The sequence below is a fragment of the Barbus barbus genome (assembly GCF_936440315.1).
Source record: "Barbus barbus genome assembly, chromosome: 15".
Taxonomy (NCBI): domain Eukaryota; kingdom Metazoa; phylum Chordata; class Actinopteri; order Cypriniformes; family Cyprinidae; genus Barbus; species Barbus barbus.
Window position 1 is genome coordinate 2,678,990 of NC_136743.1, and position 27,636 is coordinate 2,706,625.

At 36.1% G+C, this 27,636-nt stretch overlaps 3 protein-coding genes across 4 annotated transcripts; 1 reads left to right on the plus strand and 2 right to left on the minus strand.

Annotated features, from left to right (window-relative positions):
- The first annotated feature begins 403 nt into the window (after positions 1–403).
- Positions 404–7,734, plus strand: LOC306881054 (ras-related protein Rab-8A). 2 transcript variants are annotated; one of them, XR_013785120.1, is made up of 9 exons: positions 628–805; positions 1,814–1,874; positions 2,157–2,217; positions 2,734–2,811; positions 3,373–3,462; positions 3,724–3,789; positions 3,899–3,949; positions 4,634–5,211; positions 5,322–7,734. XR_013785120.1 is itself a non-coding variant. In XM_079434943.1 (8 exons), exons 1-8 carry the CDS (start codon positions 682–684, stop codon positions 4,724–4,726), a joined length of 624 nt encoding a protein of 207 aa, XP_079291069.1. In that variant the 5' UTR covers positions 404–681; the 3' UTR covers positions 4,727–5,273. The 2 variants fall into 2 exon arrangements, 1 of the variants encoding a protein (XP_079291069.1); XM_079434943.1 differs by lacking the exon at positions 5,322–7,734 and having other exon boundaries at positions 404–805; positions 4,634–5,273.
- A 2,338-nt stretch (positions 7,735–10,072) lies between these two features.
- Positions 10,073–13,362, minus strand: LOC306880925 (bone morphogenetic protein 2-like; the record flags this gene model as incomplete). The annotated part of the gene is made up of 5 exons (XM_079434732.1): positions 10,073–10,500; positions 11,392–11,581; positions 11,756–11,878; positions 11,966–12,102; positions 13,095–13,362. The coding sequence occupies 5 exons, from the start codon at positions 13,360–13,362 to the stop codon at positions 10,073–10,075; spliced, it is 1,146 nt and encodes a 381-aa protein (XP_079290858.1).
- A 3,294-nt stretch (positions 13,363–16,656) lies between these two features.
- Positions 16,657–21,666, minus strand: LOC306880781 (uncharacterized protein; the record flags this gene model as incomplete). The annotated part of the gene is made up of 7 exons (XM_079434542.1): positions 16,657–16,807; positions 18,060–18,118; positions 19,300–19,481; positions 19,639–19,912; positions 20,394–20,533; positions 20,690–20,785; positions 21,612–21,666. 7 exons carry the CDS (start codon positions 21,664–21,666, stop codon positions 16,657–16,659), a joined length of 957 nt encoding a protein of 318 aa, XP_079290668.1.
- Between the last annotated feature and the right edge of the window lie 5,970 nt (positions 21,667–27,636).

Genomic DNA, 27,636 nt, shown 5'->3' on the forward strand with positions numbered 1-27,636 from the left:
GATGTGTCACAGGAAACGTACAAAATTATATCTTATAAAAGAAGATGAAGCCTACTTTAGCATCAAAGACTTTTTTATTTTCTTTTTTTTTTGTTGCATTTTTACCTTATTTTCATGAATATTCCACCTCAATTTCTCTTTATTGTATTGCAAAAAAATAAAAAAAATAATTATATGTATATATAAATAAATACAAACTTTTACATTTAAATATTTATGAATATAAAAATAGTTTTACATTAATAAAGAGCTTGACTGTCAGGAAAATAATTCACAGGCCTGAAGCCAAGACTTATGAAGGAATTTGACCGGCCACACACACACTAATTAGTAATGACCTTGAGGCACAGACTGCGTCAGTGATTTCTGTGAAGGTATGAGGTCTTGTATTAGTTCAGGAAGCACACTACGGCGAAGGCTTAGCTCATGAATATTAATCGTGTACGCTAACGTGCGACGTGGCCGCTACGACAGTTGGCGATTGAACGAATCGTATCTTATGAATATTAATGACGCTACGTGCCCGAACGTTCCAGGGCGGTTATAGAGTACGTCTGTTTGACCTCATTAATATTAATATACGCAGCCTTCGCCGTAGTATGATTGGTCGGTTCCTCGCTGCTTTGCGGATTCTGCGCTGTCTGCTGAAGTACCGGGCGGGATTTCCGCAATACATTCAGTATGGCGAAGACCTACGATTATTTGTTTAAACTGCTGTTAATCGGGGATTCCGGCGTCGGGAAGACCTGTGTGCTGTTCAGATTCTCGGAGGATGCCTTTAACTCGACGTTTATCTCGACGATAGGTATTTATGTCTCTGTTTTATGCTCGGGTTGTATATGAATCGTCAGTCTGTGCTAACGGCTAAGCTAATAGACTAGTTAGCTATAGCCTGTTAGCTCTTCTTGAGTTATTGTGGTTTGTTTTGTTTCTGAACTTTGACAGTTTTGCTGGTGTTTTATCTGTTAATGAATTATTTTGTGCGGTAATTAGGTGTCTATTTGATGAAGGTTTCTACTGGTTAGCATCTAAGTTAGCTGGTCTGACAGAATGACTCAGATACCAAAGTAATAGATTTGCTTTACTTTTCTTATGTTGTAAACTAAAATATAAAAAAAACTAGCATCATTAGGTGAATATACAATTAAAATGTTTAAAATATAATTAGATACCTGTTAGCCAGTAGTTACCTGTTTAAGACTCAACATTTTACTGATATAATAATATGCATGTCCATTTTCATTTCAATACTTTAACATAAAACTGTTACTGTGATAGTACATGGTACAGTTATGCTAATATCAGATGGTAATGCCACTGTACTTTGATAGATACCATGGTGCTTAATGATTACTATATGCTTTTACCATGGTAAACCAAGTTACTTTATATAATTTAACTTCCTAAACAGTTTACATGTTCAATAATCTGACATTGTAATGGTAATATGTCCAAAAACATGATAATTGTTGCGTGTATTGATGTAAATGGAGCATTTTCTTAATTAATTGCTCTGTTAAGATCAGTTATAGCTTTATGATACATTTTTAAATGATATGCTTACTGCTTATGTTTTTATAGCTTTGTATTATGAAAGGGTGATGAATATGTCTAGCTTGGATGATACTTTGTTTTGTCTATATATATATATATATTCATATAGCATGTGTGCATATGCATACTATGGATATGTATTTGCCTTTTATGTATGGAAATAGTGTGATGTTGTAAGTGGACACATTTGAAAGAGACATTGTATTGGGCTTGTTTTTCAGCCTATGACAGTTGTGCAGTTACGTGTTTTCTCTTCCAGGTATCGATTTCAAGATCAGGACAATAGAACTAGATGGCAAGAAGATAAAGTTACAGATATGGTGAGTTTCTAGTCGTCTTTTCCTTCTAAGTGTCACTCTCAGCGCTAGTTGAACATTAGCAGATGGCTGGAATGACAAGGGTGATTAGTTTTTTTGAGAGTTTTCTGAAGGAGCCGCTGTTTGACTAGTGAAACCACGACCAGTTTAATTTCTCCTTTATATAGCACCGTGTGTTAGTGGTTGACTTTTGTCATTGTTCTAGTAAGGTTGAGGTCATCTTCCACTTTAAATGCATTTCATCATGGCCGCCGTTACAACACTGATGTTGTTTGATATTTACAGGGACACGGCAGGACAGGAGCGATTCCGAACAATCACAACGGCATATTACAGAGGTGCAATGGTAAGAAGATGCTGAAGTATATACATTACTGTGCTTTGTATGATGAGCTTCAGGTCTGTCTCGCTGGTTGACCCTCATGTTGTGTTCTGGTCATTGTGACCTGGAGAGGATTTTCTTTGTCCAGAACCAAGTAGTTCATGTTATTGCCTTAGACCAAAACCTACTGACACTTGGTATAATTACTTCCCAAAAACGCACACGTGGTGTTCCTGGTTAAAAATGCTTACATTTCTCATTATGCTGTGTCATTACCAAATATTGCATTCAAGACAGATTTTGTATTTCTTTTTGGAACCGATTGATTGTAGGCCTGTGTTAATTGCGAGAAAACAAGTTTGAAACCAAAATTTAGTGATAATGAGAGCTTTACAAGCAGTCTTTAAAGGGCTGGACATTTTTGAATTAGAGAAAGGATTTTTAGCACAGCAGGGTTAACACAGTAATAACACTTCTGCTGTTGTCTTCCTAATTGCTGTTTTGTGCACACTTGTGATTTATCTTGTGCTCTGATCTCAGGGTATCATGCTGGTTTATGATATTACTAATGAGAAATCATTTGACAACATCAAAAACTGGATCCGAAACATAGAGGAGGTGAGTGTTTCAGTGCCCAATTTATCTTCAGATTTCAAGGCTTCTGCTGTGTGCAGGTCTTATCTGCATTTTTTATGCAATAAAAGGTTATAATATAAATAATTACATAAGTTACTGTAGTACAAACAGTGAAGCATGGATTTGATTCTCATGGAAATGCATGAACTGATAAAATGTATAGTTTAAATGCATTGCATTTCGCTTTGGATAAGTGTCTGAAAATGCATTCATGTAAATGTAAATATTTTGCCTATTTATTTTTTAAATATGAAATGGACATTTTTGGCCATTGCATCTCACTGCTTTTTGTCTCTAGCATTTTCCGGCATAAGTGTTGTTGTGCTTTTAATACAACATGTCCAGTAAATAATAGTTTTTGAATACAAAAGCATGTTTTATGTGAACTCTTATTATTGTTGTCTAAACTACCGGTAACCTAACTACTTGTCATTCAGACTAGTCAATTTTGAAAATGTGTAGTATTGCACATCCTAACTAATAATGGTTGCATATTCAACGGCAAATTATTACAGCTCATGTTCTTGTATGTTTTCAACCCAGCATGCATCAGCAGATGTAGAAAAAATGATTTTGGGGAACAAATGTGACATTAATGAGAAGAGGCAGGTGTCTAAAGACAGAGGCGAGAAGGTGAGCAGACCATGTTCCTTTCCAAAGCTTGATGTTCTCTTATACTCTTTTTTTCTTTCCCAAAAAATAATTTGCTAGTGTAATATTATTTAAATTTCATTGTATAAGAGTCTACAGCAATGATGCCACCTTCCACAAGAATGTGTTTAGTTAATGATCTACCTACATCACCACGAATGGCTAGATCTGCTAAACAGTCTGTAATCATCCAGAGAAATCATACTTGTATTTATATAATGGAAACTGCATGTACTCGTTTAGCTGGCGTTAGAGTACGGCATCAAGTTCATGGAGACGAGTGCGAAGGCTAATATCAACGTTGAGAATGTAAGTGTAAATGTCTTAATCCTAGTTTCATTTCCTTATCATATCTGCAGCAGATTGAACGTTTAAAGGTCTAATCGAGACATAATGTTGTTTTCTGCTATACTCGCAGGCATTCTTAACACTCGCCAGAGACATAAAATCAAAGATGGACACGAAATTGGTGAGACTTTCCCTTTCTGTGATTTAGCTTTGTGTAAAAATGAATTTAGATTGAAAATTGGGTAACACTTTACAATAAGTTTCTTTAGTTATCATTAGTTAACTGCATTCGTTAACATTTGTATTAACTGACATTAACAAAGGTTAAAATTAGCTTTGTAAGTTCATTAGTTAATGCATCAGTGTGACAACTAGCATGTGAAACAGTATGAAACAAACATTTTAAACAGTAATATGCATGTCACATGATCTGTGTTACATGATTAATCGATTGCTGTGCATTTAACATCATTTACATTATGATTTTGTCTTAATAAATTAAATTGTAAATAATCCATTTTGGTAACACTTTGCTTAAAGCCTTTATAGCATTTTTATAGCCTTAATGCACATTGAAATGCGTTATAAATTTTCATTAATAATTGTAAACCAAAGTTAAAATGCATTATAATATTTGCAGATTCCTTGTTACATCTGAAATTGGTTGTTTGTCTTGTTTTTTATATGCATTATATTTTCTCAAGGTGAAACAATGAATAGATAAATCTTATAACTGTCTAATTATTAATAAGATCATACAATGCATTATGAGTCATGATTAATGCATTAAAGATTTAATAATAAAAAAAAAGTAATCAAGTGAGAATCTTGAGTCTGATGAGGTTTTTTTTCTTTGCTCACACAGGAGGGGAACAATCCTCAGAGCAGCAACCATGGAGTGAAAATTACCACTGAACAGCAGAAAAAGAGCAGCTTCTTTCGCTGTGTGTTACTGTGAAGACCAAGGCCTTACTGTCCGCCACCCGTAGGCTGGATACGACTGGACTATGCTCTCCCTCTTAGCACTCCTCCTCCTTCCTCTTTTATCCCACCTCTCCTTCTGTCGCGCTCTTCTTTCAGCCCTAGGGCAGTCAGAGGTCCTGGCTCCTCTTATCTTCTTCCATTGACAGATTAGCGATGCCACTTGAAACTGTGGTGGGAAAGCATTAGTTCTTCAATTCAAGGTGAAGAACTGGGTGCTGATGCATCGTCGTGATCGTTCCAGCAGCTAACGTGCATCTAAAGAAGATCCCACATCTTTGTTTCAATCGCTCGTTTTGAGCACACAACTGCCAAAATTGATCCATTCCTTCGTGGCGACCTGGAAACAGTCGTGATTCTGGGTCTGATATTGAGCCAGTTCGAGAGTTACGTGGGACTTTCTTTATCATTCCATTTTATTTTCGGCCCTCATGCATTCTTCGACAATCACATGACTTTATTGTAAGTAGAGGAATATTATAACCCACCTCTTAGATGCTTTTTCCTTTCTTTTTTTTTTTTTTTTAATAACAAACATTTTCGCTCTTTCTCTCCCCGGTTTTATTTTTCAGACCTGTTACGCAAAAGTGTTGCGTTCGCAAACTTGGTGCAGTCAAGGTTTCATATTAAACGAATGAAGATCCTGCTTTTTATTCATCAAGACATGTTTGCTGCCTCGTTAAAACTAACCGCCCTTTTTTTTTTTTTTACATGCACACGAAGCTATTTCCAAATAGTTCAGTTTTTTATGCAGTAGTGCTAGCTTTTGTTTTAACATTCCTTCGAATAAATCCAAAACTCGGGTCTTTCTTTTATTACGACCTGAAAACAGCCCAACATGACAGAGTTCTTTAATTAAAAACACTTGAATTGAATCGACTAGTGTAATAAAATGAAACTGACACGTAGCCTTTGATAGGAAGTGAAAATCCTGAGTTTGTAGTATTAACAAATATGCGTAACCAAAAGCAATGAAGAAAGGGTGACTGTGTAACCTGAAAAGCAGAGCTATACTTGAGAAAGCACCTCCTGTATACAGAAGTCCATGCACTTTATCAGTATCTTTTGTGTTGTGTGTAGTTTGTGCCAAGTGATAGTTTTGCATCATAAAGACAGGCGTTTTTACATGGTTACATGGAGTATGACCTGCCGAATTCATGTTCGTTTTTGAGATTAAGGCGTTTTCATTCACCCAAACGTTTTCTAGGAACATTTCTACAAGTCTTGCGTTATCAGTTATCCTGATAGTAAGCCAAAGCTGGTTTTAATGCATTGGCTGCTGTTGTTTCCAGTTTGAATAAATAGTCTTCTATGAGTTGTTTTGTTAATTTGTTCATATTTCTCATGTCAGTCGTAATTGGTTTGGGTTGCACAATGTAAAAACAAACAGATTTGGTTCATATGACTAGGATTAACTACCCACAATACAGTAATCCACCATTCCTAGTGTGTTGTCATAAGCACATGCTTCTAATTAAAGCAAGAAATGCAATGCTAGAGAGTTGTACTGCTCTTCAAAAGCAAACTAGTTGGATATGAGAGTCAAACCCACCTGTCACAAGAGACCTTTATTTTGAGAAAATTTGTCGTTTTTCCTTTGCACCGCAGAATACTCAAATGTACATTTTGTTGTCATATTGTAAAACGAAACATGTCAGGTGGTGCAGTTGTGTTCACCAGCAATAGGTCAGGAAACTTTACCTAAAGCTTCAGCACCCATTAGATTTAAGTGGAAAAAAATAATAATTCTCCATTTATAAAAATCCAAATAAGTGCAACAAGAACACATTCAGGTCAGATTTGCATTTTGTTATTTTCATGACAAGCATGTGTTTCCATGAATGGAATCTGATTCTTATTACTGTACCACACAAAAATTAAGTATATGCATAAAGCTGTTTACATATCAGGACAGTGTGTGTTGTACCAGCTTAAAAAAAGTCATACATTTTTATTAAATTTTTTACATGATGAGAATTCAGGAAGTAAATTGTCATGAAAATGTAAATGTGACCTGAATGTGTTTTTAAGAGATTAAAAGGCTAAGAAGCACAGTGTTTGACTGTTTTCGAGGCAGAAGTGCATGAAATTCTCTTCTTGCTGCAATATGGCGCATCCTAAAAGTGTCCGCTTTCCTTTTCTTTTTTCCAAGCTTAGTTGTCGATCAACTTGAAATGACTTCCTGTTTGCACCTTGTTCTCTTTCCACCTCAAGGAGATGCTGTTCTGGGTTCATATTTGCGTTAGAAGCTGTATGTCGGTGTAACGGTATATATCTTCATCTGTTACCCACAGCATCTCTCTGCTCTCCCTGGTCCAATAATGTCCCCAACTTGCCGTTTGTCTTAATAACTAATACTTGATCTTTCATTTTGGATCTATGCATCATGAAGGTGATACTGTTGACCTCCTGTATGTTTTGTTTGTGTGTGTTTATTTTCTATAGACGTCTTGTACATTGTCTGTTCTGAGCTTTAGTGGACAGTGCTGTTTAAAACTTGTTAATGGACCTCAGATGAAATTGAATCTGGCCTTAAGGTGTTTTAAAGTGATAAAATAAGATGCAAAAACAATATAACAGACAGCTGGCAAAACATTTTTATTTTATTTAAGTGGAAAAGAACATTAGCAAACAGGTACCGCTTTCTGTCTTAACAAACGGCTTTGCAGTCATGTGTTTGAGCAGTGATGCGTACGTCTGTCCATCTCAGTTTTCGCTGTTTAGTTTGTCTTTCTTGATTTGAAACAACTCATCCATATCATTTACAGATTCTTTTTATATGACCGTGTTTTCATTTGTCGATTATGAGGTAACTGGGGAGATCGGTAAATTACATTTTTGGTATAAAAAAAGAAACAATTGTAAATAACTCTAAAAAGAGATCATCTTAAATTGTACTGTACTTTCTAAAAACATTGAAAACTGATCTACAGTTTTTGTAGATATCTGTACTTTTGATTTATTAAAATAAGATTCTTTTAAGAGATGGATTTGTGTGTGTGCTTAATATTGACGGATTCATTATTTTCAGGTGTTGATTTGCTGTCGGCCATCCAAAAAAAAAAAAAAAGCGTTACTTCTCAAGTACATTTTTGTCTTGTTTTTATGTTTAAGAATCCTTATCTTAAACACAAAATGCATTCTTCTTATATTTGTACGGGTGCCGCCTTTAAATAAATTGGTGAATGTAAATTGGTCTGGTAATGTAAGCCAACATCCGCATCGAAAGATCTTACATCATCTTTAGAAAGTGACTTTCCTGTCCAGATGATCTTCATATCCTGATGTGGAAAGTGCTAGAAGAGAGAAGATCAAGACATTTTCAGGGTTGAAAACATAAACAGTCAGCTCTATCAAAATCATCTGTATACTGTTGATTAGTCAATGTCAAATGTGTACACACCGAAAAAATTAAACCATTTTCATTAAGAAATTGCTCAATTTTACGAATAAAACAAAAACCTTTTATATACTTTTTAACCACAAATACTTGTCTTGAACTATAGCTCAACCTCACACATTACATAATCATGCATGCATGACGTTGGTTGAAGTACCGACCCAGTGTTTACAAAGCGAACGTGCAAACAAATTCAAATGCCCTTTACAAAACAGGTAAAACAACAATGTTGGACGATTTTGAAGTTGGAGGAGAGAATGAGATGGAGTTTTTCGCCCTACCCTAACTTTCTGAACCGGAGTACACAGAAGAACTAACCCACACGTGACCTTTTTTCAACTTAAACAAAGACCAATTTTAGAACAATTTCTATGACAACTAAGCATTTTTTTTTCTGTCCCAAATACTTAAGTCTTATTTTTTAGTTTTTTTTTAGTTTAACAATAACAACATCGCTCATTAATGTGTCTGGATTTTTTATATTTGACTTTACCCCATTATTCTCAATGACTACTCTTCTTTCTTTCTTTCTTTCTTTCTTTTTTTTGAGGAGCGAAATGTGACCCAGTCCTGAGTTTTGTGAGAAACTCTTCCTTCATGCTGCTTTCAGTCATTTTAGTGTATTGACTAGGGATCTCATGAAAAGTAGCTTGGTGTATTGTGTACATATCAGCAAATGCATCTCAATTATGGCATTAAATATGCAAGCACTGGTGCATCGGCGCATTATTGTGAGTTGAATTGGTTGGCACAGAGACTGAACGGTATCGGTTGATCTTGCAGCTGTTCACCTGCTGTTCTTTTACTTTCTCTCTGGATAACGGCTCATATCGCTACCTGTCACCTGTTGCTTTTCTTGCCACTTTTCCCTGTATGATCTCGGATTCAGATCAGTTTAATGTTATATACATGTTATTATGTTTGTATTTCTTTGTTTTGGACATTTTTTTCTTCTGGTGATGTTTGGATCTGCAGATCACTAATTGGTTGATTAATGTGCGATGAGCTGATAAATGAACAGATGCAGGTCACTGAAAGACTTCAAAAACCCTCTGGTTATAGTGGAGGAGAAAGAGAGGGGATAAAAAAGGAAAAGCATAGAAACGAGAAAAAAAAGAGGAAAAAAGAAACAGAGTATGAAAGGAAAGGGGGGAAGAAAAAAGAAGGGAAGAAAAGAGAAAAACAGGGCAAAGTGAAAAGAAAAGGGGAATAAAGAAGAAGAAAAATGAAAAAGGAGGAAAGTAAAAGGGGGAAAGCAAAAAGGAAAGGGGGATAGAAAAAAGGTAGAAAACGGTAAAGACAAAAAGGGAAAATAAAAAAAAGAAAAGGGGAAAATTAAACAGAAAGAATGGGTAAAAAGAAAAGTGGGACTGAAAAGTTTGTTTTTTGCAATATATAAATTATCTGTCAACAACCACATTTAAAAAAAACTGCTCTGAACATCATGTTTGTGTAATATACAAAAAAACGTGGGAGGGGATTAAAAAGAAATGCTGAAAAGAAAAAAAGAGAGAAAGAACGAGTATAAAGAAAAACGGGGAAAAGAAAAAAAATATATATACATTTTTTGCAGTACAAATTACCTGGCAATAACCACAGAAAAAACACAACTCTACATCATTTTTGTGTAAGACAGAAAAAAAAGAAAAGGGCAAAATAAAGAAAAAGCTGAAAAAAGGGGAAGTGGGGAAGGAAAAATGGGGAAAAAAATGAAAAAAGTATAAATGTATAAATGATCTGGCAACAACCACAACTCTATCCATCAAATTTATTTTGACTTTATAATAGTTCACAACATGCAATATACAAATGTACAGGTGACCAACTCAAACTCCTCCATATATAAAAATTTGATATCTATTTACATATTTTACAATCCCGTCCTGCCACAAGAGTCCAGTCCAGATTTGTGAATGAGGCTGGTCAGTGACAGCTGCAGCTGCCGGCCACCATATCATCATACTGCTTCAGAACCACGTTCTCATCGTCGTCAAAGTACAGCAGGTTAATGCTGAAGAGCTCGTCAGGCACGCAGCATGGCATCTCGATGCCTTTGGTCAGTTTGAGGGCGTTGATGATGGACTGGACCGTGGCGTGGTTGCTGGACCTCATGTTCTGACCCAGAGGAAAGTCACAGGAGCCTTTGCAGTGGTAAGCGTTGTATCCGTGCGGAGACACGATCCACCCGGACCAGCCAATCTCCTCGAAGTCCACGTAGAGCGGCAGACGCTGACACAGCATCTGCTCCCCGCTCTCATCATCGTCTGTGGAGCGAGCGCTACGACGAGCCGCAGCCGAGAGAAGCAGGCTGGGAAACGGGAGACTGGGTCTAGCGGGAGAATCATCTGAGCCTGAAGACAAAGACAAAACTTTTAGATGCCGTGGACCTCCAGATAGGATCATCCTTGTGCAAGTGACACTAAACTTCAAATGTAAAAGTCAGCTATATATTTTCCAGTATAAAAAAAACTGTGAAAAAATCTATATTTTATTTAATAATAACAAACATATATTTATAAATGCGCAAAATATTATTTGAAAACAATTATTTCGCGTTACTCAATGAGATACTAATATATTTTTATTAACATTTTTTATTTATTTTTATATTTTCTGTCTATATTTTAATTTTACTGAAAGGTCTATTAAAAGATTATTATTATTTTTATATTTTACTTTAAGTATTTTTTGTTTGTTTCTATTACTACATTTTTTCAACTCTCCATAGTATTGTATTCTTAGATGTTATAGATGTTATATTATTTTAAGTTAATTAAGCAGTTTTTATTTACTATAACACTGGATTTGATTTACTACAACAGTATATTATTTATTATTGTTACAATTTTACATTATTTTTCTACTTTTTATATTTTAATTTAAAGTATTTCAAGCATCAATTTTTTTTTTAGTTTAGTTTTAATTTTAGCTATATTATCCCTGTCTATTATATTACAATATTTTTCTACTCTCTATAGTATATATAATACTGCACTATTAGATCTATTGTATTAAGTAAATGTTTTAAGAATGTTTTTTATTTAATTTTTTTTAGCTATTTTCTTTTATTTGTCTTTTTGTTACATTTTTTATACAGTTTTTCTTTCAATTTTTCCACAGATGCCCAAAATCTTTTGTTTAGGACAAGATGTACTTGTTTAAATCCCTGCAGCCTGAAGCATCACTCATTTGAGATTACTGTGAAGAAACATCAGTCTAATTGAGCTAGTAAAGAGACATACCTTTAGGCTCCAGAGAAGCCGCCCGTCTGCTGTCGTCGGTGAAGAGGACCAGCATGGGCTGTTTGCTATGATGGTGGTTACGGGCTGATGAGAAACGCACGGTTTTCAGGTCCATCTGAAGACCTGCTAGAGTCCTGACCGAGACCAGGAGCCCCAGATTACTGCCTTCATCTGACATCCAGGAGCGCACCTTTGAGATATTAAACATATTTATTACTGAGGAGAATTTGCACAAGCAACTCTTTGGGTCTGTTCTACAGCTCCCTTCTAAGGCAGCATTTGAACTCAAATACAAGCTAAAGCTTGGAAGACTCTACATAGTCATAGAAAACCTCTCAGAAAGTGTGATTTTATCCATACTTACAGCTTGAGTGATGGTAAAGACCTCCCAGCCGCTGGAGTGGATGGGCACCAGTCTGGATGAGAGCAGCTTGTTCCCTTGTGAGACGTTCTTCTTGCTGCTATCGAGAACCTGATAGACACTGACCTGCATAAAAACATCACTGCAATGATTAACCTGAAGAACCTTCTTTTAGAAGCACATAATTTTCTTTTCAGACTGTAAATACTGTACCTGACAGAAGTGATGTCTGTTGAACGTGAGCGACGCTTGTGGTCTGAGCTTGAACAGATGAAGCTCGGCTGTGAGGATCTTCTCACTCTTAGCTACCGAGGACATGTTGAAGAGAAACTCGATTTGGTCGCTGTGCACTAAAGAGAGAAGTCAGAATTCAGAAGTGAGAATTGACACACAATCACACACACTTTATGCATATTCCACACCATCCCCCACCTCAATATTCAGATTAGCGGCTGATAAATACGGGTCTTAATGAGCCGTTCTCAAAAGTACATGCTTCACTAAATTTAACACTAAAATATACAATTACACTTTTAATTATACACTTATGGTCAAACAATTCAATTTTTCATAACATAAATAAAATATGTTGATTTTTAGTTGAACGAATGTTTCTTTCTCAGACTTCTGTTTAAATATCTGATGTCTTGAACACTAACCCCCGGTTTCACAGACAAGGCTTAAGACTAAAATGTAAGTCTGAGCTGTTTCAACTGAAAGAAACTTGCACTGACTGATCTTAAAATCAGTGCCTTTGTTTTGTCTCAAGATGCACACCAGCCATGTTTTTTTTCTAAGGCATGCTTATAAAAATTACTTAAATGTCCTAATTGAACTATGGCCTAATCCTGGTTTAGGCTAAACCCTGTCTATGAAAGCGGGCCTAAGACATACAACTAAGCTTAAACTTTTAAGTATAAACCACATGCAATTCCATTTTGGTTTAGTTCCATTTTTGTATTTTTCATTCATATATTTTAATTCCATTATTCAATCAAGTTTCTCAGGATTAAAAAAAAAAGGCTCAATACACGTATTGAATCTTGGTTAAACTGCAAACACTAAAAATATTATTTCTACTTAAAATTCTTTTTAAACTGATGAGATGGTGTGAATAAAGGAAACACGTGAACCTTTTCAAAACAGATTAAAAAGCGTTGAAATCAAACTTTTTAAGTAGATTTTGAGACTTAAGTTCACAGAGAAGGTCACAATTTTATTGAGAGAAGTCTGCATTTTTACAGTTACGCTTATTACGAAAAGAACAAACATTTTTCCATCCCAGATACTTGTTTTATGTTCACTGTCCCGCTTCAAGTCAATGAAGAAATCCGAATCTTACGTTTATCGAAGAAACTGCGGACAGTGTTTCCCTCCAGGAGCGTCGGGTCTTTGGTGACTCCGTCCACATCTGCGATGGTGTTATACAGGTCCAGCATGTACTGAGGAGGCTGTTTGTGTCCTCGAACCAGAGCAGCAGGAGGATCCTCCATCCCAAACACCTCCAAAAGCCTCCTGATGGCCTCCGAGCGCACTTCTTCAGACTCGTTTTCCAGGTGATTCACAGATGGTTTGCAGACGGCGAGTCCGATCAAGGAGATCCAGATCATTGCGGACAACATGTTGACTGATCCTCAAGAGATGTTCTTTGGTAGCTGGAGCTGGACTGAATGAAGCACCGCCAGATTGGCAGGCCTTTTTATGATGTTGGTAAAGTCTTCGGTCAACAGCCGTAAATATATGCTATTGAGGCGCAAATGTAAATCAACAATCAGTGAATATAAAGCAAATCTAATGGCGGTGTTAACAAGGTGCGAACTGGACTGGTGGTCCTGTGGAGAGATCCTGGGAGGAAAACGTGCTATGCTGCAAATAAGCCCTTTATATGTCGATTTAAGAATTAAAATAGTGAAATTATAGTTAACGTGTTTAATTGTATTACATTTGGTATGTTAAGTGGATTTGGCACGAAGTTTGCGCACAGCGGGCGGTGATTCACCTCGAAACGGATCCATTAATTGAGACAAAGGAGGATAATGTGATACAGGAACAATCAGTCAAGTCAAGTCTGCTTTATTGCCAATTCGTCCACATGTACGGCACATATATACAGAGAATTGAAATTGCGTTACTCTCAGACCCTTGGTGCATACAGTTAACATTACTGACAGTAGACGTTCAAATACGGATAAATACAGTTTAAACATATGTACATGCAACTATACAGATATACAAATGAGGACATTGTAGAAAAAAATAAAGAAAGAGATAAAGTGGCATAAGGCACATGGCAGATAAGAGTGCAAACCAGTTAAATAAAACAAAACTGTGCAGATATATGTGTATATGTATAGAGTGTGTAGTGCAAGAGGAGCTTATCAGTCTGAGGACATTTGTAGAAAAATAAAAAAAAGAGATAAATAAAGTGGCATAAGGCACAAGGCAGATAGAGTGCAAACCAAGAACTGTGAAAAACTGCAGAGATATGTGTAGTGCAAGAAGAGCTTATCAGTCTGTTAAAGTGACAGGAGAACAGTATTTTTATCAGACTATCTGAAGAGGTAGTTTGCAGTCAATGCTGGATGAGGTAGTGATCAGTCCAATGCTGCACAAGTGACAGGGGCTGGTCACAGTTTTTAAGTTGGTGGCTGGGGGGGGTCCTGGGGATGTGGGGAGCTGGGGGGGGTCGTAGTGTCAGTGTTGCATGGTGTAAAAGAGGGGAGGGGGGCAAGGACGGGAGTGAGTTCAGCTTCCTGACAGCCTGATGTAAGAAGCTGTCCTTCAGTCTGCTGGTCCTCGCCTGGAGACTCCGCAGTCTCCTCTCTGATGGCAGCAGACTGAAGAAGCTGTGTGTCGGATGGGTGGGATCACCTGCAATGCGGAGGGCTTTGTGGGTGAGACGGGTGCTGTAGATGTCCTGGAGGGAGGGGAGAGAGACACCAACGATCTTCTCAGCTGCTCTCACTATGCGTTGAAGTGACTTGTGGCAGGATGCGTTGCAAGCGCCATACCACACAGTGATGCAGCTAGTCAGGATGCTCTCGATGGTGCCTCTGTAGAAATCATTATTTCGACAAACACCGTGAGAAGGTTCCAGCATGTTTTCATGTTAATTGCAAACACACCTGCTCAAACAGAGATTTGAGTCCATTTTATCGCATCACTGGATTTACAATCTTGTATGTTAATGAGAACATGAATTTGAATAAATGGGCTCGAGTGTTAATGTAATAATGGTTTAGACTGGTTTAATTTCTCATCTCTAATTGTTTGTTTTCATTAGGGGCTCATTACTGTGTGTTGATCCGGAGATTTCTTAATACTAATGGATGGCATGAGCTCTTGTTATATTAATGCTGAAGGAGACTGATGTTGCAATGCCATCTTGCAATCAGTTATTCTAGTTTCAGTTGTTGACTGATTTGGTTGACATCTTCCAAGCTTTGAAATCAAAGTAGGTGGCCCCAAATAAAGCATCATGGTATGTTTTGCCTCTCACACAATCAAAGACCAGGCTATAGCCTATTAAGTGCAAATACCATCTGTACCGTAGCCTATTATATCATATTTAAGAGCTGATAAAAAATGTAAAAACTGTAACTTGAATGCAATGTAAGTCGCTTTGGATAAAAGCGTCTGCTAAATGCGTAAATGTAAATATATATGTTTGTGCAAATAAGATCTTTTTTGGATGCTGCAGTTTACTCACTTATATGTCACAAATCACTAACAGACGCAAACAAAGCATTTGAAATGTGCATTTTGGTCATCTTCTGTCTTTTAAAAACATGCCAATCTTAATGCAACATTTTGCAAGAGATTGCAGGATGTTTCTTGTGTGCATGTTTAGAATTTTGTGCATAATTGTAAATTGTACATTTAATTTCTGAAAAAAAAAGTTTTATACTGTGATTCTGTGAATTCATTGTATATAATAATTTCTAAAATTGTGTAGAATTAGCTCTCTATATTATGTATCCCTTTAAAAACATGTACAATTTCCAGTTGTATAATTCTTTATTTGGGATTACAGGTTTGTGTAGGCTGTTTTTGTGTACTTTATAATTATGGGTATGTAAACTGAATATTTCAAATATATAATTTCAGTTTTCAGTAACTTTGAATTGCCTCTCGATAATTACTTTTTTTGTGATCACAGTATTTTGTATGCTATTTTGCATATGATATGACTCTTTAACTCCATCTATCTATCTGTCTGTCTGTCTATCTATCAAATATCCAAAATTGTCACAAGTAGGTTGTATTTTTATTTTTGCATTAACTCCATTTCTAATCTTTATTTAATTGGGATTACACATTTATTTCTTGTGCACTGGTTTATAATTTTGTGTATATATTCTGAATTCTACATTTTATAGATATAATTTCCAAAAATGTAAGAAATTGGCTTAACCACATTTACCAAATTGGGTTAATTTCAGTTTGCAATAACTTTGAATTGCCTCTCTATAATCTATTACTCTGATCTGTTTGGGATTACAGTATTTCATGGGCTATTTTGCATATGTGACACCTTGTTGTCATTTGCATTTCTTGCTAACGCTTTAATTATTGGTTGATTTGTGACATGATTTAAAACTGACACATGATTTGCATGTGTAACTCTCTTTAGTTGTTCTGTGCAAATTGTCATGTATTCCAAAGATGGTGGACTGAAAGACTGTTTTTCCACTTTCTGACATAGATTTTATTTACAAAATACTTTTTACATAATTTACATATATTACAAAACCATCAGAATGACATCATTGCATCATATCTTTAAATCACTGTCCATTAATGCACATCCCCAAACCTGACATTACAGCCAAGCAGAAGATCCACGAGGGGAACTTCAAGTTTTCACTGTAGTTGCTCTAGTCGTCCAGTAGAGGACGCCGTGTTTAAGACTGGCATAGACAGGAAGTGATGGCCAGAATGGTGCGGATTTGGCCATGTTGACTGAGGAAAGTGTGGCTTTCGTAGTCTTGAGGAACACAAGCGTTGCCCTGTCCTTCAGCCCACAGCAGACATTCACTGAGATCAGACGCGCTCCTGCAGAAACATGCATAAAATACACTCGAATGATCAATGGCAACGGTTTAAAGGTGCAATAAATAACATTTCAACTTAAAAAAAGTGTAAAAAACAGTTTGAACACTAAAAATGAGCAATGCTTTTTAACAGTCTGTTTAAACTAATGTTAAAAATTATATAGTGACATATAGCTATAGCATCAAATATAAATATTTGAGCAGTTTTAAATATCTCACTAGTGAAAATACATTAACTAGATTTGTTCAAACTTTCTCGTTTATTGTCAAAATGTACCAGTATACACAGTATCACACATTATAATGAGCCCTAGCATTATTTCTCACAAATCCACGTCCCTTTTGTCAATCAACCTATTTTTACTTTTGATCATTAACCTTTACAAAAGCTTTAAGGTTTAAAGTTGTTGAGTTTGAGTTAAACTTCAATTTAGGATGGAAACAACAACATGATTCTACAGATCCTACATTTATACTTTTATATACACTACAGGTCAAAAAAATGAAATCATTTTCCAAACTTTTCCAAGAGTTTTTATTCTTTTTGAAAGAAGTGTCTTCAAATGTGTTTTTTTTTTTGTCTCTTCTGTTCACCAATGCTGCAATTATTTACTCAAATACAGTAAAAGCTGTAGTATTGTGAAATATTAGTACAATTTAAAATAACTGTTTTCTATTTGAATATATTTTAAAATGTAATACACTAGAATGATTTCTGAAGGATCATGTGACACTGAAGACTGGAGTAATGATGCTAAAAATTCAGCTTTGATCACAGGAATAAATTACATTTTACTATATTACAATAGAAAACAGTTAAATTGTAATAATATTTCACAAACTTGCTGTATTTTGACCAAATAAATGCAGCCTTGGTGAAAGTAAGAGACAAAAACAAGATACAAAAAGTTACTATTTAAAAATACTTTTCATTTCACTTTATGTATTTGTACTTTTATACTTTATTCATTGACTACTGCCAGACAGTGTAGAATTATTATTTTTACACTGTATTTCATCATGTTATAAGTCTAAAATTTTTTTCATCATCACCAAAAAAACTACCCTGAAAATGAGCAAATACACATTAAACAATATAAATCACAAATATAATTAACTGTTGTATTTCTGCTTTAGATTAAAGACTGACCTAAGTGGCAAAGCAAACAGGGTTGTGTTTTAGTGCGCACTGTAAAGGGTGTGTGTGTGTGTGTTTGCTTAGCTGTGTGTAAAGTCAGATGTGCGGCGTGTACCTGAGAAGACAGCGGCTCCCTGAGGTGCAGCTTCCCAAACATCTGCCAACATCTATTTCCTGTAAGAACATTAGCAACACAAGAGAGAGAAGCCATGAGTTCCCCACCTGCTGTTAATGAGGGATGGCCTGTTAACATGCTAAGTGCTTTGATTTGGCACCTGCAGGGACCATTTGTGGCCTCCTCGCACCTTTTGAGAGAGCGGCGACAGACAGAGAACATCTGACACGGATGTGTTCAATAAGCACACAAGATCAGCGTTAAACTACAAAATGTGAGGATTTAACATTATTAAATGGCTAAGAATCTGTTTTAGGAATTCAGAACATTTTTTGGTAAAAGTATAAAAAAAATTAAACGCTATAAAAACATGCATATGCGATAGTTTAAAGCCACACTAAACTTAAATGGCCTAGAACAGAATATAATGAAAAATATCACAGATTAGATAACATAAAATAATAAAGAATTCATTTCCGTCTGTTTGGGACATTTTGTGACTTTTTCATGGCATTTTGCCTCAGAAATAATGTTGCCATCATGCTTTTGCATTAAATTAAAGCATCTTTTGTTAATGCAAATGTCATTTCTTATGAAATTTTAGAACATGTACACTTGTTTTGTGTATAATCTATTTGTAAGATGTGCTAAGGGGTTTTCAAGCATTAAGTAGTTGTTAGTGTGCAACATCTTCATGCATATTCACACTTGAGGAAATGGATCCTGATCTTTAGATCTAACAAATGGAGAAAACAAGCATGGATCACATGGAAATGACTAATTTCCTTTCTGACTAGCAGCATTTACTGGTGTGAGATCCTTAGCTTCAGCATCGGATGATTGAATTTCATTTCAGTAAAGACTAGCTATTGGTTTGGCCTTTCAGAGGCCCTTAACGTTCCCAAATCTCCAATCTAGGTTTTTAACTAACCCAGTAACCACTGTAATATGTAGTTATATAATAAATTTAATTTATATGCAATATCTAAAATGCTGCTTTTATTAATAATATAAACAACCATTATTACATTATGCCAGTATTTTTATATGCAACCAGTGAGAGAGATTTACATTTGATGGCTGAAGCAACCAAATCAAACCTGTTTAGAATACAGTGTTAAAAAGTTCTAAAATAAATAACCCACTATTAGAAATTGGTTGAAAACCATGGAAATTGTGCAAAAAAAAAAATTTCATTTTCATTTACCCACAGTTGAAACTCTATTTATGGTTTACTCACCCTCAGGCTTTCTACTTTGACTCCATCATCGTCGTTTGTGATCTCGTAGTGATACTCTACATACGGGATTCGGTAACATCCCTCCATTAGTTTGCATTGGGCCACTGTTTGGATCAACTCCACTTTGTTTGGAGTTTCAATGAGGGTGGAATCAAACTTAGTCGGCACGCATGAAAACCCCTCTGTCAGAAAACCAATCAGTATTTATTAGTGCACAAATTTAGGGGCACATAAGTTATTATTTGCTAGTTTCTTTCCTACAACCAGTAGGACTGATTATTAGGGGAATATTCTAATGCACAGTGATTATAGAAGGACTTTTATTCTGTTTTTTCTTACCTGGTGCCCCTTTCGATCCGACACATTTGCCCGCGTCTATGACAGTCTCATATGGAGTCTCAGAGTAGTATGTTTTCAGTGAAGGCGCTCGGACACACTGGCTCATTTTGGCTTCGCAGTGACAGTCCTCGATGACCTCGACCTCCCGCAGACCTTCATACAGCATCACACGGTCCACACGCACCCCGGCCGGCTCGCAGGTGGAGCTCAGACCGCAGGACGGGGAACCGCTGATGGAGTCTGCAGCTCCTGAGGACTGATCCAGACGCCTCATCTATAATGGTTATGGACAAACATATTAAGTTGGGCTTCTAATGTGTATGAATAACCCATTGTTGTAGATACTTCCAGTAAAATTAAAAAAACTGATTTAAGAAATTAAATTTGACTACAAAAAATGATTTTGTGTAGGCCTAAATATGTCATTTATATGTAAATATCAAAATTTTTATTAGTAATTTATTTTTATTTAAATTACACATAATAAATAAATCAAAAACATATATTTATATATATATTACAAATATTTCAAATGTAAAAATTTGTTTATATATATATTATATTATAAATATAAACATAATTTATATAAATATACGGTGCTTATTTAATGTATTAACAATTAATTTACAATATTATTATTATTATTTGTTTAATTAAATAATAATTTATTCATGCAAAATCCTTCAAAAAAAGCACACTTAAAAAGCATTTTGAAAAATATGGGCATCTTGTTGTCGGCTGTAGAAATGCTTCACCTTTTTGTGTCGCAGGAATTCGAGCATTGAGGAATATTTGGAGGCCCTTAGCCCCGCCTCCAGTGACACAGAGCGCACTGATTGGCCACAATGCGTTCTGCACACGCCCACGTCAACATTCACAGGACTGCCAGAAATATCTGTTACATGAAAATAAAGGTACGAAATTAAGTGACAGATACAGTCATAAAAACAAACTACTTAAACAGCAAGATTTAACCAAGCGATTTTAAAAAGGGTAGAATATTTCTGTTGTCCAATTTTCTTTTAATTAATATAAAATAACTACATCAAACCTTTGCCAATGTAGATGACGTGACTCTGGCGTCTGCAGCAGGCTCTCTCTGTGAACAGGTTTCTGGATTCTGTGTTTTTACCTAAAACAACTGTGACTAAATGACACAAATAAGTCATATTAGTCCACAACTAAACAAAGACTGAGAAAAAGCATCATTTGTATGAATGAAATGGCATGAATGCATGTGACCAGGGATATTACTTACCTTTATTTAAATTTAAATAAAATAATTATTATATTAAATAAATTTTTTTTTTTTAACTGAAACAAGTATAGTACTGTTGTTTGAAGTGCTAAAACAATTAAAATTAAAACTGAAATAAAATAATTACAATTATTGTACAAATTACAACAAAATTACTCAAACTTTTTGAATACAATTAAAAATAAAAAAATTAAAACGAATTCAAAATATAATTTTACTTTAATTACTAAAATGACTAAAACTGAAATAAAAAAGAAAACATAGGCTAACTGTAGACGTTAAAAATAATAAAATAAATGACAAAAACACAACAAAATTACTAAAACTTTAAGTAGAAAATGTGAAAATAAATACTAATTCAAAATATTATTAAAGCTATAATGCAGTACATTAAAAAAAAAAAAAAAAAAACATGGTACCTTAACTGTCATCTATTACTATGGCAGTACCATATTATCAGATGCCTTGGTATATGTGAATTATATATGGTGAATTTCATATTTATATACCACTGTAACAAAAAGGCACTTAAAACATGGTCTTTCCATACCATATACACAGTATAACATCAAATTATTGTAAGTGTCTTTTAACTTTTTTATATTTCAAATGCCTTATATTTTACAGATTACATTCATAAACAGATTATATTATAGTCACATGCTCCATTAAATTAGGATGATCTTGAATAATGATACAAATGCTCATCACTCACAGGTCTGATGGACGGCGCAGAGCAGAAGAAACACCAGCAGCGGCAGTAAATCCATAATGTTCCTCGCGTCAGGTCTGTGTCTTCAGTCCTGCTCCTCTGGGATATTTATACCTGCATCGGGTCAACTGCTACGGAGCGTGTGAGGTGAATGGGAGAGACCTAATCAAATTTCCATGACTCTAATGCCTGCTGTTAGGAGGCCAGCAGATCAAAGAGCATCTCCTCCACACCTCCTCAGCTCTTCAGCGCTGCTCGCGTATGCTGTCAGACACATCCTTTCTCTAATTAAGTACTTAAAGGACTCTGAGCCACTAAGCGGCCCTCATTCAAAGGTATTAATCATCTTTTATCTCAGGGGGAAGGTGTTTAGCACCTCTACTTAAAACAAAATGGGTTCAAAGCAAGAGAACGGGCCCCTGCCCCCTGTCGAGAGCTTTGTGTTTGTTCCACATCAGAACAAATGGTGCGTGTGAGTCTGTTTGAAAGTGTAAGACTGTCTTTTCTTTTTTTTTACTCTGAATATTTATTATGTAATGCATTATTTACATATAAAACAAATGTTTCTCCGCTCTGATGTTTCCTCTTCTCGAGCTGTTTTCACCTCAATCATTATAATCACTAAACAGGTTACACCTCGCACTACAAAGACCAGTGCCAGCTGATTAACCCACTAATCTGGTCAAAGAAACTCCTGAATCACAACCAATCAGTCATGATTAGCTTTACCCTATAGCATACTGTTTGCAGTGCTGTTTTCATCCATCAGATCAGCGAGAGATGTTTGAACACATGCAACAGTATTCGTAAATATAAAATGAGCTGGTTTGTTCTTAAAGGTGCCATAGAATGCATTGATACAGTATTTTAAATTGTTCTCTGATATCTACACAGAAGGTATGTGGCTTAGGTAAGGGCAAAAAATCTCCAGAAACGATTTTACATGTCCATTTACAACCCTAGGATTTCTCCCTAGAATGAAACGGTCTGTTATTGGCTTATTTGGCAGGGTCATGAATAATAATGAGCTCTGCTCTGATTGGCTGTTTCACAGTGCTGCTCAATGTTGAGCTCTGCTCTGATTGGCTGTTTCACAGTACGGCTCATCAGCAAGAAGGAAGCACAGGGAGGAAAATATATATTTAAATACTTTCTCTCGCAGTTATATCGTCGGGTAATTATACTGTATTATAAAACGCGGGCATCAGGGAGCCGTTATTAATATGCGAGGCATTGAAACTGCTTTTGAACGATCCATCGATCGCGTTATAGTTTCACTTTCAAGAGACGCGATCACACAAACTATGTTTACATTATGGAGCAACAGTACTTACCACACATTTCACAAGATCAGATGCTTGTCAGTGGTGCTCAGGATCTGTAAGTCATTCGCCATCATCCTCATCTCTCCTTACTGAGAGTGAAATCGTATGTACTGTAACAGGCTACCGCTAGCAAGGAGCTAACCATGTCCCTTTAGTGGCTCGCGTTATTTGCTTTCTGTGCCTTTCTGAATACAGACACCAACCCATCCCTGCACTTCACACCCCCTGCACGGCCTGGAACATAACATTTATTTTGTTATTTTCGCTGTTGTCCGCGCTTGTTTATTTACAATACCTGCAGAGCTTCTGATGGTTCGGCCGGCTTAGAACAAGGGCGGGTTTATGCAAATGTTGGGGGCGTAGTGATCCCGACTGTTGCGTCACAGTCGGTGTTTTGTTCTGATTCGCCAGTTTTTCAGTGGTCTTTTTTAATCACGAGATTTACATATGAAGGAGGAAACTATGGTGTTTGAGGCTCACTGTATGTCATTTCCATGTACAGAACTGTTATTATTTAAATATGCCAGGGTAAAGACAGTTTTTAATTCTATGGCACCTTTAAAAGCAGCCATTTTTCCATAATAATGCATTCAGAGAGATCTGGGACCCTCCTCCACATGATGCATATGAATTGAGGGAAGGCTTCAAAGAGATGAATGAAGCTCAGATGCTGGAGGCCCTCCGTTTCTACAGACTTCATGAAAGAGTGTTGCTTCAACAATAACGATAGCAATGTGGGATTTCACTCGCAGGTGCAGAGGAGAGAAATTGACATTAAACCATAGAGTGCATCAAAAGGAAAGTACTGCAGAATTTTCCAAAAATGGTATTAGACTTTTGTCTAGGAAGTCACAGGCGTCAGAATCTTTTAGATCTTGAAATAGGTTGATCCAGAACTGTGCATGCTGCTTCCTCAAAAATCCCCACCAATGCTCTATCCGTTGGTTATGATTGCTTGAGCCATACAAATAGCAATTTATCGAAAAGTCGTCCGTATGATCATGTCTCAAGAACATCTGCATCTGTTCCATGTAACAGTTCTCTGTCCCTAAGTCTGAGCGAATTCGGGTGGCTGTCCCATTCCTTGATAACACCGCATCAATAAAGTATCCAGCGATGACCTTGGGGTCACTACTTGTAGAGTATGCATGTAGCCATATCATCATTCGTGAAAACCCGTCGATTGCACCATTGATGCAGATCCCATATGGTTTGAGTTTATCATATGAATCAACATGCCATAAAAAGTTCGGGCCTGGATTATGATACAAACGTCGCCGAAGACGATTCCGGCGCCTCAGTTGCACTCCATGGGGATCCAGTATCTTCAACAATTGTCTGATTGTCTCTTGTGTCACCACGTAGCCAGCCTGAATGCATTTCAGATGCATCATCTTATATCCGTGAAGCATACCATATCTGTTCAACTGATTCTGGAGAAACACAGCAATGTCAAGCAGATCAGAATTTTCTTTTCGTCTGAACAGGCGCAAAGTCTTGAGGTGTCTGCGCAAAGTTGACGCACTAATAACAATACCATTTATATTACTTAAAGACATCAGTATCTCCCAATGTCTCAAACCCAAAGTAAAATAAAACCGGATTAAACTTGAAAGGCGGGACATGTTTACTTCCATGCAATCCAGCTAAAATAGAGCTCCTGGCAGGATTTTGAGGGATCTCATTAATTCAGAAAAACAGAACAAAATATATTTTTTTTCATGAAAAATTATCTCGTAATTCTGAGATAATTAACTCGTTAATTCAGAAAAACAGAGTAGATTTTTTTTCCTCAAGTGAATGCAATACGCTTCCGTACGAGAGTCTCTGCAGAGAATCTCCAGAATCTGTGTTCGTACCCTCTTAAATACAGTTTTTTCCCCTAAGGCGTGTTCAATACATATCCTATATCGTTATTGTTTACCTCTTTTTGGCTATGTCTCAATCTGTTTCCTAGAGCAGACAATAGGCCCCAATTTATGTTACGTTAAAGGAAGAGACCCTATCATGTCAAAACAGGATGCGCAGCTTTACCTCAAACCATACATCTGCACATTCCATTCTTCTGCAGGCCTCTACACATGCAGGCAGATACAGTTTTATAATAGTAGCATAACTTGATACATAAATGGCTATATTCACGTTGGTTACACTTGATTAATTTATATTTTGATTAATAAAACTATCTGCCGAGTAATGTATAGCGTATATCCTAGTAGGGATGTAACGATTACCGGTTTGATGATAAATCATGATAAAATTCCCCACGGTTAGTATTACCGTTTCATATTTCAATTATCATTAAAACCGTATTTGATTACCGCGATCTGAACATCTCACGATAAATAAATACTGTCCAGCATAAAGCAGAGTGTAACAGTGTCACGTGCGCACGGCAGCAGAGTTTCATTCTGAGTGAAAACAGGCTGGAAAAGCTGGGAGTGCTGAGGGAATTATACACATGAATATATCAGTGAATTAATTATATGAATGTACCTCTGAAGGATCTGACTGTCTTCAGAAACGATTCGATGGCATTTTGTTTTAATCTCAGCTCCATGTAATACCTAAAGGAAGTGTTCTTAAACACAACACTGCTTAGTTCACGGGAATCAGCTGTAATTCAGCTTTTCCATATAAAGCGTCACCTGCTGTCAGAGACTGGATTTACAGACACTTATTTACATTCAGCCTGTGTGCAGTTTCTGTCTGGCCAATAAACGGACCAAATTTGCATGCCCTGCTGTAAATTATAACCGGTTGATGAAAAACAAGCTTATATGGATTCTACACATTTAAACAATTCAGATAAGCTATATAGAATTATTTATGGAGCAGAAAAGTGGATAGAGAGTTGGACTTGTAACCTGAAGGTCGTGGGTTTGAGTCTCAGGTCCGGGAGGGATTGTAGGTGGGGTGAGTGAATGTCCAGCGCTCTCTCCACCCTCAATACCACGACTGAGGTGAGACGCTTGAGCAAGGCACCGAACCCCCAACTGCTCCCCGGGCGCCGCAACATCGGCTGCCCACTGCTCCGGGTGTGTGTTCACTACTGTATGTTCACTACTGAGTGTACACTTGGATGGGTTAAATGCAGAGCACAAATTCTGAGTATGGGTCACCATACTTGGCCACACACCACTTCCCCTTCCCCATATTAATCAATTATCATTTTGACTTAACTCTTTTCTTTAAAGGCTGAAATGTGAGGTTTACCTTTATATGAAACTTTTTCAAAGCTTTATTTGAACATTTACATTATTTATTTGAACATGCTATTAAACTGGTGTCAGTCAAGTTGTCATTTAAAATCCAGACCTCGTTGGTAATGTTATTGTTTTAGTGATTATGCAAACAAAAAGTCATTTTATTTGCTGTTTGTTGATTTTTAAGTATAAAACTTGGTGAAGTGATTTATGTATCGGTACTTTTTGAACATCTCCAGCACATTTTAACAATACCGTGATAATACTGATATCATTTGGATTATTGCTCGTGTACTTAGATTATCTCTCTCTGCCTTGCCCTGGTGGCTGTTGTTCGCCGATCGTTGACCCATGCTTGCCCTAGGATTACTCTTTGTCTTGCCTGTGTTGTTCCTGTTTGCCATTTCATGAGCGTTGATTGTTTTGTGACCTTGCCTTTGAATAAAGCTTGCAAATGGATCCGCACATCTCACATCTTGTTCGCCCCGTAACAAGAGCAAGCTAAAATGTTTATTTGTTTACCAAAACAACATTGTTGCATTTAATTCTTTTGCCCACATAACAAAATAAAATGATATGCAAATTTTTGATCACAAGGCATGATTCATTTTGATATTCAAAGAACTCATTTTCATTGAAGACATTTTTGCATGTTGTCACTGGGCAGAACATCTTATCCTAAATGATCTAAATCTTGATATAGAGTGTATTTTGACACTGAATAATCTAACCTTCAGTAAATCTAAAATAATTTCATGCTCCGTGCTACAATGTAAAAAAAAAAAGAAAAACAAAGTCAACAGATTTTTTTTTCTGTGTAGTAATTTATTGGGCAGCATCAGAATACAACTTTCCCAAAACATTCACTATTATTGCAAAGTAGTTAGTCTAAATGTGAAAAGTGCTAATGAAATCAAGTCCGATCCTTTAGTCTTCATGATTTTACAATGCAAATGTAATTTCCCTCAAATAATGTTGGGCATAATAAAAAGCATAAAATGTACTGCATACACATCATTGTATTATATCAATAATGAAAATGGGAATAATATGATAATTCCCTTCAAAATGTATTATTAGAATGTCATTACAGTATACAGGTAATCACAGGGTTACATATCTCAAAGGTCCTATTTATACTTTTAATGATTTTAGAAGAAGAAAAAGAAAAAAAAGCATTTAGCCTAAAAGACCATTAATTGGTAAAGTTAGTCAAAGAAATGTTTATTATTATAAGAATGCAACTGTTTGTGGTTAAAGTTAAGTTAGATTCATTATTACTGATCTAAAACTTACATAATATGACCATTCATGATTTCTAAATTATGAGCAGTTCTACTACTATTTCCCATTTCCTCTAAACAATATAGTTCAAACCAGTTTATATTCTTTAAGTCTATTTTAAAGTTTACTTTAAAAGATTTACACTGACGATTACGGTCCGCTACATTTATTATTAGAATTGGCCGTACGGTTGATCTCTTCATGAAACACCTC

What these genes read in the sequence shown, in the direction of transcription:
- LOC306881054 (XM_079434943.1), top strand. Translation starts at nt 682, where the DNA reads ATGGCGAAGACCTACGATTATTTGTTTAAACTGCTGTTAATCGGGGAT. An exon ending in AAGATAAAGTTACAGATATG is followed by an intron (nt 1,875 to 2,156) that starts GTGAGTTTCTAG and finishes TGATATTTACAG; the next exon opens with GGACACGGCAGGACAGGAGC. An exon ending in GGATCCGAAACATAGAGGAG is followed by an intron (nt 2,812 to 3,372) that starts GTGAGTGTTTCA and finishes TTTTCAACCCAG; the next exon opens with CATGCATCAGCAGATGTAGA.